Below are 11,680 nucleotides of genomic sequence, written 5' to 3'. Positions count from 1 at the left end.
GCTGGTTTAGGAATCGACCCGTTGATGAAACCAACTTTGCGTTTGGCTTGGAGTGCATTTAACATCTCCGTTGCCCATTCATTATAGTTTTCACCATTCAACATCACCGACGAGATCATGGAACCAGGATTGTCGGAGCTAGACAAAGTGTAAGGAGACACCACCGGAGTCACTGACTGTTGACTATCGTTCTTCTTTGTTGCAGAAGAAACATCTTCTATCGAAGACATGATTACTTGTCACACAAGAAAGAAAATAAATTTTTAAGAAAGAAGAGATCGAAACTATCGATCGAACAAAGAAGTTTCAAAGAATTTAGAAAGATTTTTGTGATCTTAGCTCTGATACCATATAGAATTAGATATCAAACCAACTTGAATTTTATTGATTCTCCAACTAGAGTATTTATACAAGAGACTCTATACACATGATAGACTTTAGACCCGAAAATATAGGACAACTAGGCCTTATCAATTAGAAGAAGATAAACACAACACATTATACAAGTTTATCTGCAATAGTATCTTTCCGCATTCGTCATGATAGCTTGATGTGACACCAANAAAAAAAAAAAAAAAAAAAAAAAAAAATTGACCCTCTCTGGTGCAATGACTCTCCATATATGAGCATAAAAGGCATACATATTCAGTCGAGGACAGGAATACTCAACTAACAGCGAATATGCAGACGTCATTGTGAACTTACCATCGGCTGTCTCCCCCCAAGCCAATCTATCCCGCTCACCAGACCCAGTATCAACCACCATTGCTGCCAGCTCCAGTTGAATATGTGGGGACAAGTAAGGTGACAGTCTCTCCAACGACCAACCAGACTCATCACTCCAAAAATCCTTTACTCGCAGCTCCTTTAACTGAGTATGTTTATCTATGTATAATAGAACTTAAAAAATTATTTTTAAAAACGATAATTTAGCTTTTAAAATTATTTTGAAAATAATAATTTGATCTTTAGAGTCTTTACCAAGACTCTAAAGATCAAATTTTACAGAATAATCATGCACTTATGTCCAACATATACACAAGTCAGTTTAGTCACCACCGGAAACTTTTGATAATTAACGAACTTCTGATATATATATATACGGACCCTATAAGGTTATATAGATGAATATGTTAGTGGTTTTTCGTACTACAAAGTACACATATCTAGACATTGGTAGTATCTCAAGAGAAAACCATGGCATAACAAACATTTTTCACTAATGTATTAGGAGTTTAGGACCTTCTCATCTTAGTAACAAGAGAAACCTCCTTATATGGATGTATCTTCTCAGCTGCTCTACGCAATGGTTGATCGACTGGTGATCCATGGACCTTAAAATTTTGATGTCTTGTTCGTAACTCTGCCTCTTCTTTCTTTCCAGCATGTGACTCCATGTCATTAGGCATTGTAAGCTGAAGATCTTCGATCTCAAACAGATTCTCAGTCAATTCTTGAGCTGCTGATCTCACTCTCGCTGATCTCCTTCGTGACTGCCTCCTGTAACATAACGATAATTAAGACACTACAAAGCATAGTGAAACATGAATTCAAAGGGTTAAAGTGAAAACCGTACCTTTTGGTTTCAGATTTCACTTTTTCTGCCTCAATTTTGTGTGCAGTAGATGCTCCTAAGGCTATTGATAAAACCATCAATGAATATATAAGATCAATCAGTAGTAACAATAGTTATAGGGTAAACAAGAAGATGATGAGATATATATACATACATTTGCTTCTGATAAATCGCCTTCTGTTTGGTACAAAAGGTCTCGGTGACGGTGAGTCTTCGTCGGTTATATCTAACACATTCTCACTTGTTAGTACATTTCTCTGTTGTGTGTTTTCGCCTCTCTGGTTTGAAAGTGTGAATTAATATCGTCAATGCACATCCAAAAAAAAACTTGAACAAAAAATAAGTGAAACAGCAAAACATGTTCAAACCTCTAGTTCACAACATTTATACTTTAAGAGAGCATCTTTGCAAGTAACCTCGTGGTGCAATGCTTTCACCTGAAAAATTATCTAATCTTAGACAAAGCAACTCTAAAAACATATATAAGACCAGAGAGAGTTTATGGTTTCATTTCACCTTGGTTCTGGCTAAAATGATCTCCTGCAAACAAATTTTTTCTCTGATGAGACTCTATATCGACGAGAAAATCAAGAAAACGAAGGGGACAAGGAATCTTACGCCTAAGAATTGGGAATTTGATTGAGCAAGGCTCCAATTCTGAACTTGCAATTTCTGTATGCCTTCACGTAGATTCCGCAATTCGTATCTACTTAGCTCAATTGTTTTACTTTCATAGTTAAAGAGAATAAAATTTTGTTGGTTTTTCATTACATAAACAAGTTACCAAAAATGAAGTTACATAGAACAAATCAACAAAAAGATACTCTCTTTCCTCAAGAAGCTTAACCAATGTTATATTCTCCTGTCAAAAACAAATTCAGTAAATGAAAATTTTTATATTAAAAAATGATAGAGAATTTAAAGTATGCAAGGATGAGAAAGTAACCTTCATTAGCCGGTTTACATGTTCACGCGATTCGGAACACGTATTAAGCTCTTCGTGAGACTCAGAGTTAGTGATATCAGAGAGACTCTGCCTCATCTTGTAACGAAATGGTGATCTTTTCATCATCCTCTCAGTTCTTGATACGTAATTTCATAAAACTAAAGAACACAACAAGAGTTGTAGTCTGACGGAGACTCAAGTTTCAAAATTGAAACAAATGCCAGAAAGTAAATAAAGGAAGACACGTTTTGTTTGTTCAAAACAAAGAAGAAGATTCTTTTTTTGAAAATTGCGAGAGAGAAAAAAAAAGAGAAAAGCTGAGAGGGAAACGAAGACGAGAGCCAAAAGAAAAAATATATATTCAAAAAGAAGAGAAAGTGGTTTTTGAAAAAGTTGGTTTGGAGTGAGGTTCGTTGTGGGTTGTGGCAACGGCTCTCCGAAGCAAAAAAGACCTGAAGAGTTTAGTTACCCTCTGGCAGTATAGTAAGACCTTAAATAGTATCAATCAATTTTAAGTTTTAACTGGTGAACTCTGATTCTGTATTTCTGAATGATTTGGAAACAATATGAATATAAATTGCAGTAAACATTAGTCGTACCCAAAGCGTCTGTAGTCCAACGGTTAGGATAATTGCCTTCCAAGCAATAGACCCGGGTTCGACTCCCGGCAGACGCATTTTTCTTTTTGATTTTTAATAGGCTGATTAGTGTATGGGCCGAGGCAGGCTCTACAAGGCCCTTTTGTGGCATATTTCTTTTTTCTCCTCTCTTTTTTTTGGTTTCTGTATGTTCTTTTCTTATTCAACCAGAAGAAAAAGGTTATTGATTAGAGAAACGTTTTACAATGCTTTTTTTTTCTTCTTCTTTTTCATCGAAATTAACTTATATTGATCAAGAATCACAACAAAATAGTTAACAGATCCAATGCGGCCAATTCAATCACTCTGAGAAAAAAAAAAAACTTTACACAACTTTTTCTACCTAATACAAGACCTAATTGATTCATTATAAGAGCATTTAGTAAAAGAGAAACAGATATATTTAAATTATCATACCAGTTATTTCAATATACTGTCATTTGTTTTTGAAGGCGATAAGGTATATTAGGTCTTATTCGAACAAAAATTAACTTAAAAATCAAATTAATTTAATTAGGTATACATTTTTATTATTAATGAAAAAAATTATAACTTTCATTTGAGAAGATTCAACATACGTCAACTAATTAAAACATTCTCGAATGAGGATTACAAAGTAATTCCCAATTTTGGAGTAACGAAGAGTAGGATGTTGAGCCAAACATAAATAATTAAAACATTATCTAATGCATATCGACTATCCAAAATTGGATTCAACGAATTCGGATACTTTTCAGATCTAACTATAAAACGAATTTCTATAATCAATGAATACAAATTTGCTCAAGAACAGCCATAAAACATTAACATTTACTTATAGATCTGTGTATTGAATTATTTTATTATTCTATTTATTAGACCATCTCCAATGGTATAATTCATAATAGAGGTTTTAAAAATTGTTTAAGAATAAATTTTGTTTTTTCTAAAATTAAGAACTTATTCATTTTTTCCCTCCGATGGTAGAATTCCTACTAGGGTTCTTACGAATTTTATTTTTTAATTTTGTGAAACAATATGTAATAAAACTAACGATTTTCTAAAACAATATGTCAGAAAGACACTGCCAATAAGATAAGTTGAGTATGTCTTGTTTGTGTTCAAACTGAAGCAATGATGTAGCCTAGGCTGACAAATAGAAGAAAAGACGGAACAATGGATTACTTGAGCAAACCAGTACTCTAGGCCACCTTTACGAGCAAACCAGTCCTCTAGGCCACCTTTACGAGCAAACCAATGGTCACTAAGCACGCGTCGATTATCTTCATTCCTTCCAGTACACAGGAAACCAATGTCTCCTCACCAAGTCCACCTGCAGCATTCTCGTTCCTTGTCAAAAACATGGTGAGGCAAAGATTCGTGATGGATGGCCTACTTCTCTTGGGAGCTTTGATTTTAGCTGCAACATTCAAATGCCCTCCTATGATGCTAAGTTGAAAAAGTCACATAAATAACAAACATAGCTAAAGGTTCAAACCCCCACACAACTTTGACAAGCAAAGAATTTTGTTAAATCATATAAATGATGAAGACAAAACTAAAAAGTCCAAACTTAATTAACTAAATGCATTAAAATAATGAGTGATCATTTTAAAAAATTAAAATTTCATAAAATTACAGGCCAAATCTCTTAGTCTCTCTCAGTTGTATGTAACAAAACCACTTAATCTTTACAAGATGTACTATGTAATAACCTTCCCCACCTAGTAGCTTCTCCAATGAGAGGGCAAGCTCCATGGGAGCAACTAAATGGAAATATGCAGCACAATCATTATGATAGGTTCTAATGAAACTAAAATCTCCTCTTCAATAATAACATCAAACTAATCTTAGAGACGGGAAATGAAACTTTACCATAGAGAGCATCTCTTTTCTCAGTGTAACATTCGCCAACCAAATTATGTAATTGGGGGGGGGGGAGAGGGGAGGTGTCGATCGACACCAAGGGGAGTGTCGATCGACACCACTAATTGTCGGTTCAACCGATTTCTCTTAAATCGTCAATTTGGTTTAAGTGAAATCCCTAACCAAAGTATAGGGGGGAAGTCAACGTGAGGGTTTCAATGGCTGCTCATTGTAGCTTTCTAGAGAGAAAACAGAAGGGAGAAAGAGTTCTTAAGAGTTCTGGGAGATTGTTGGAGTTTTCTAGCTGTTCTTGAGAGATCTGAGGCTAGGATCGTGTGGGTAGCTTGCTAGGAGTGTGCTTTCGTCGGTTTTAGTCAGAAACATCATGCTAAAGAGGTGATTGCATGACAATGGCTTATCTAAGCCTGAGTTTCCTTTGTTTTCATATTTTATGGCTGTATTTGGTTGTTTTCTTGCATGTTTTTGGTTGGATCGTGGTTCCTATCTATGGCTTTTGGGTGAGTTTTGGTCGCATTGGAAGAGGTGAAAGTTGGAGATTTGACTCTTGGCTTCGAGCAGATCGCCTTTGCGGAGTCGGTGTCGAAGTCGGAGATTTGACTCTCGGCTTCGAGCAAATCGCGTTTGCAAAGTCGGTGTCGATCGACACCAGGTGGGTGTCGGTCGACACCAAGATGTTGACGGCGCGAGTGCTTAGGCATGTGTCGGTGCTAGGGTTTTTGGATCGAGGAAAGGTGTCGGTCGATAATGGGAGGCAGTGTTGGTCGACACCAAAGAACAGTATTGATCGGCACTAAGAGGCAGTGTTGATCGACACCAAGAGGCAGTATCGATCGACACTGAGAGGTAGTGTCTGTCAACACCAAGAGTCAGTGTTGGTCGACACCAACCTTTTCAGCAGGTGGCTGATATTTGTTTTCCTGGTTTGTTTGTGTTTGTTTGTTGTTTGTTTGACATTGAATTCTCAGATGTTTGTGTGTATAGCCCAGTAGATGAGAGGATTGCCTCACTGAGTGTCTATGACATACTCATGGACCTCAATTTGTGTTTGTAGTGCAGGTAAATGCAAAGTGTGATCGTAGAATCAAGACAATGAAGAGGAAGATGTTCTAGAGGCTTGCTTGTTTTATTTTATGTTGTTGTTAGGTTGCTAGAATGGAATGTAGTGGTCTAGAAAGGTTGTTTAGGTTGCTGGTTCAATGTTCTATTACTTGGGTTATGTTATTAGTTTGTTAGATAGATGTTATTGTTTTATTCGTCATTGGTTATTTAATTTATTGCTTTAATGTTTGATTATTTTTGCTGTTGTGTTTTGATTGGGGTTAGGGTGTTAGTGAGTATGGGATCACTAGTTTAATATTTATTAAAAAAAATGGATCGGGTCGTTTCACTCAGGGTGATCAAAATCTGACTCAGGCAAAATCATGGGCTGTAATTTGTCTCTGCCACCACACTTGTTCTATAGACCAAGGAAACAAATAGTGTTATAAATTGAACTTCAAATGATGGGGATTATGAAATAAATAAAAAATGAAATCGTTGGCTAAGAGACCTGATACTCCATCAACAGCTCAGCAAGCTCTCGCTCTTCTACACTCGAATTTTTGAAAAATCTGATTAAAAAACACCAAACAACTGAGTAATCAACACACTGCAACAAACGCAAATCTAGATTCATGAGATACTCAAAACATTTCTTAAATTCCTTTGTTTCTAATCAAAAAAAAAGTGATTTACATATAAAAACACCAATTAAGTTTAAAGCTAGATTAAAGAATTAAGAAAAGAATCAATGAAGACAACCCTAAAAGTCGTATTGGATTTGGTTCACCAAATTTGCAGATGGTGACCACCGAATTGTTAGGATTTCTGGATATGATATGTGGGATGACAGCTCCACAACAAGAAAAAAGTTGCAAATCCGTAAGGAGGATGTAATTAAGACTGAGTCGCTGAATTGGAGAGATTCGTGATAAAGAGAAGAGGAAGAAAAAGAAGCGAAGACATTTTGTTTTTTCAATAGATTCCTCCAACCACTACTTGATACGTCACTACCTCTTAGAAGTTCTTGAACCTCTTAAATAAGAGGCATCTCTTATATTATTTTCACCATTTTAGTTTAATTTTAATCACACAAAAAAAGTAAAAAACCTTAGCTATAAACCTTCGTTAGAGATGCTCTTACCTTCTACGGTTATTATTCTTTTTTGTGGACAAATTGTCTTCCACCTTTCTAGCGACAAAACCTCAGGAGATATAGCTAACTTACTTTACTCATACCATCATAGCATTACTTTTGTTACTGAAAACAAAATACGATAAACATATTTGCACAATTTTTTTTTTATTAACAAAGACAGTTGAGAATATGAAAGATCCTCTAAAAATGGATACGGTTGTGTTTGATATTGACGACCCACCAAAAGGTTCATATATGGTGGCTAATTGTCGATAGAAATTTTTATTCGAAAATATTTAAACTAAATGGACCCACACGGTTTCTACCAAAATATGTGCTAAATATTATATTACAAAATGTAGAATACCCATAAACCAATTCAAAGCCATTTACATTGGCAGAACAGTTTGGGTGTTCTTAGCCCAATAAAATGATAAATATATTGAACAGTGCCCATAAAACACTTTTTTGGTTCTTGATGTAGAACTGATTTTGGCTCAATTTTAAGCTGACATGCCAAGCTGTGAATGGATAAAATTTTTTGCAAACAATTTTTCCACAAATTAAAAGAGGATTTGACTGAGAATATATGGAATAAATTGTTAGAACTGCAATTTTCTGGAAAATTGCAGGTTTTGAGATAGTGATTTTCCGGTGACTTTCCAGCCAAATTCCGGCCAAATGGCTCTCGGAATTATCGGGTAGATAGTGCAATGGAAAGCTGGTAACGAGTACTACAAGATGGTATACTCATACGTCCAAAACGGAGTTGATTTGAATGAGAAATAAGAGTGTGAAGTGAGCTACTTGGGATGTTTGGAAAAAAGTCCCACATCAAAAACAGGCCGTGGCCTCTTGGACTCTTGGGCTTTTGGACTCTTGGGTTCTTGAGACTGCTGTAGGCTCATTTAATTTTTTGGAAAGACTTGGTGTGAACTCCAAGCAAACTTGGGCAGTACTTCAAGAATATTCAGTGAATATTTTCTTGAGACCTCCCTCCATCCATTATATATAGAGACATAGCCTCTCATTATTTCTCACACACAAAAACATAAACACTCCTTCCTCTGAAGATCTCTCTGTCCCTCTCTCTTGCTTAGTCCAAGTAAGTTCTTAGTTTAGTAGTATCGAGAGTATAACGTAGATTTGTTCGCTTGAGTTCTATTACTGGTGTGCTACTGTAATAGTTCGTGATCGGTTGTATCCTGGGATTCATAAATCGTGATTGTCCGAAAGCACTTACGGCCGATTTATTGAATTAAGGAAAGAGATATCATATCTTGCCTCCGTGATTTATTTTATGCTTTATATTATGTTGTTGTAATTCATTTCTGATTTCGTTAATTTAAATAGAATTAGCATATTTTCTCAATTTGATTTTTGCACTCCATACAGTCTTAATTAAATAAATCCGCTTTATGCTTATCGCTTTAAACGGATTGAGAATTTTTTGAATCTTGTATTTAAAAAAAACGATTTCAAAATCTTCTGAAAAACTGTTTCTGCTTTCATCTTTCGGTGCTTACGCGGAAAGTTTTTGAAGAACGCTTTTACTTTAATTATTTCTTCTCTACTCTCTCTGGTTTCCACGAACGCTCTTAATTGAGTGAGTTTGTGAAACAAGTTTCTGCGAAAGCTTGTTAAGAGAGTTTGCAAAACTAATTCAATGTAATTTAATTACTTGAATTGTTTGATTAATATATTAATCAGATCTGTTTATTGTGAGACAGAAAAATATCTGTAGACAACACCAACAACGTTGACGGTGCTAGGGTTCCTGCAGCCCCTGTTGAAACTCCTGCGGAGTTGGCTTTATGCCTTGCTAAAGAACTTGAAAAGACGAAGCTTACCAATTCGGGTATGGAAAACGTGCGCCGAAATCTGTTCGGTAATGGATCAACCCACATGGAGATACCACCTTCGGCTTCCCAAGGGATGATGCCAGATAAGTTCGATGGCAAAGCTGGGTTCAAAACGTGGCAAAACAAGATGCGCTACTACTTGGCCAGCATAAACATGGAAAGGTACCTCAAAGAGGATCCACCAACGCTTCCACAAGGTGACACTGACGTGTATGTGGTTGGAAGTATGGATAGTTGGGCTCAAGGAGACTACTGTTTCAAAGGTCAGATTCTGAACCGTTTGGTCAATAATCTGTATGACCTCTACAGTATTTACAAGACTTCAAAAGCATTGTGGCTAGCTTTGGAGACCAAGTACAAGACTGATGAGTCTGGGATGCAAAAATTCTCAACTACGAAGTTCCTGAACTTCAAGATGGTGGATTTCAAACCAATTATGGAACAAGTGGAAGCTCTTCAACGCATCTTTCAGGAGATCGATTTGGAAGGCATGTCGATCTGCAATTTCTTTAAAACGAATTGCTTGATCGAGAAGCTACCACCAGGCTGGTCGAATTTCAAGCATTACCTTAACTTCAAGCGTAAGGCAATGTCTCTTGATGATCTCATCCGTCGGTTGAGAGTTGAGGACAACAATCGTGGAGCTCATTCGGATGCTCAAAGCCAGGGGCATGATGTTCATGTAGCTGAGCATAAGGCCAAGTTTAAAGGCAAGGGTATAGGGATCTCTATTCCTCATAAACCGTTGAAGGTGTCATCTGGACCAAACTTCAAGAAGAGCAACCTTGAGAGGAAGTTCAAAGGGAAGTGTCATCATTGTGGTAAGATTGGACACAAGGCTGATGTTTGCAAAAGCAAAGCAAAAGATCTCAAGTTGCAAGCAAACCTAACTGAAGAAGACATGGTTGCGGTGGTTACTGAATGTAACATGGTGGAAGACAACCCAGTGGAGTGGTACTACGACACTGGTGCTACCACACACATATGCTCTGATAGGACCATGTTCACCACCTATGTGCAGAACAAGTCAAATGAGCAGCTTTTTATGGGCAACACGGCGGTGTCCAAGATTGAAGGTAAAGGCAAAGTGGTTCTGAAGCTAACTTCTGATCGTGAGCTCACCCTCCAGAACGTGAAGCACGTACCTGATATGCGGAAGAATCTCATCTCTGGAACAGTGTTAAGCAAGCATGGTTTTTCCATCAATTTTGAGGCTGATAAGTTAGTTCTTAAGAAAAATGGGATGTATTTGGGAAAGGGTTTTGTTAAGGGTGGACTGATCAAAATGTCTGTAACGACAGTCCATCCAAAAATTGTAGCTTCTGCTTCTGTTGCTGAAATGAAAGAAAACCCTATTGCTTACTTGGTTGAGTCGTTTACTACTTGGCATGAACGTTTAGGACATGTCAATTACAAAACAATGCGAAAAATGCAAAACTTGAATTTGATTCCGAAATTCAAAACTAACCAAGAAAAATGTGAAGTGTGCGTACAGGCCAAACTCACTAAAACTCCCTCACCACGCGTTGAAAGAACAACCGAACCTCTAGGTTTAATTCACACAGACTTATGTGATTTAAAGTATGTGCAAACTAGAGGTGGTAAGAAATACTTTGTTACCTTCATTGATGATTGCAAAAGAAATTGCTATGTATATCTCTTGCATAGCAAAGATGAAGCAGTGGAAAAATTCAAAGAGTTCACCCTCGAAGTAGAAAATCAGCTTCAGAAAACTATAAAGGTAGTTCAAAGTCATAGAGGAGGAGAATATAATGAGTCGTTCAATGCATTTTGCAGAGGAAAAGGCATTATACATCAGACAACCGCTCCCTACTCGCCAGAATCTAACGGAGTAGCGGAACGAAAGAATCGAACTCTGAAAGAGATGATGAATGCGTTGTTGCAGGAATCTAGGTTAGCCCAGAACCTGTGGGGGGAAGCTTTGCTTACCACTAATTACATCCTCAACAGGATACCGCATAAGGTTATTGGCAAGTCACCATATGAGCTTTGGAAAGGTACAATACCTTCGTACAAATACCTCAAAGTGTGGGAGTGTCTAGCAAAAGTGGCTGTACCACCTCTTAAAAAGGTCACAATTGGGCCTAAGACTGTAGACTGTATCTTCATCGGATATGCACATAACAGTAGTGCATATCGATTTCTGGTTCATAAATCAGATATTCCAGATATCCATGTGAATAAAGTTATGGAGTCAAGAAATGCTTCATTTTTTGAAGACATTTTTTCCTGTAGGAAAACTCAAAAACGGACTCGTGAACAACGAGATGCAGCGACTTTGGAAGCTGGCAATACTTTGAGTACTACTTCTGTAGAAACAGAACTAGAACCTAGAAGAAGCAAACGAGCTTGCAAAAGTAAATCGTTTGGTGATGATTTTCTTATGATGGCATTTCTAGCTGAAAATCTACCAAGAACATACGCAGAAGCTATGTCTACACCTGATGCACCTTATTGGAAGGAAGTAGTCAAAACTGAAATAGACTCTATCATACAACATCATACTTACGAGATGGCAGATCTACCACAAGGATTTAAGCCTTTGGGATGTAAATGGATTTTTATGATAAAACGAAAACCAAATGGCGATATTGA

At 36.9% G+C, this 11,680-nt stretch overlaps 1 protein-coding gene, 1 long non-coding RNA gene and 1 other non-coding gene across 4 annotated transcripts; 1 reads left to right on the top strand and 2 right to left on the bottom strand.

The window, feature by feature from the left end:
* LOC104710963 lies at window positions 676-2,850 on the bottom strand. The gene is made up of 8 exons (XM_010427624.2): window positions 2,523-2,850; window positions 2,401-2,438; window positions 2,195-2,303; window positions 2,093-2,116; window positions 1,945-2,013; window positions 1,731-1,854; window positions 1,577-1,637; window positions 676-1,500 (listed from the first exon to the last, which is right to left on the bottom strand). Exons 1-8 carry the CDS (start codon window positions 2,646-2,648, stop codon window positions 1,236-1,238), a joined length of 816 nt encoding a protein of 271 aa, XP_010425926.1. The 5' UTR covers window positions 2,649-2,850; the 3' UTR covers window positions 676-1,235.
* TRNAG-UCC lies at window positions 3,127-3,198 on the top strand. The gene has a single exon. It is a non-coding gene; the product is annotated as a tRNA-Gly (tRNA).
* Window positions 4,199-7,128, bottom strand: LOC104710962. 2 transcript variants are annotated; one of them, XR_755157.1, is made up of 3 exons: window positions 6,827-7,128; window positions 6,576-6,636; window positions 4,199-4,559 (listed from the first exon to the last, which is right to left on the bottom strand). It is a non-coding gene; the product is annotated as an uncharacterized LOC104710962 (long non-coding RNA). The 2 variants fall into 2 exon arrangements; XR_755158.2 differs by lacking the exon at window positions 4,199-4,559 and adding an exon at window positions 5,974-6,482.

Source organism: Camelina sativa, chromosome 9, assembly GCF_000633955.1.
Source record: "Camelina sativa cultivar DH55 chromosome 9, Cs, whole genome shotgun sequence".
In the NCBI taxonomy this organism is placed as follows: domain Eukaryota; kingdom Viridiplantae; phylum Streptophyta; class Magnoliopsida; order Brassicales; family Brassicaceae; genus Camelina; species Camelina sativa.
The sequence above is the reverse complement of the archived record's forward strand: the minus strand, read 5'-3'. Positions and strand labels throughout refer to the sequence as shown.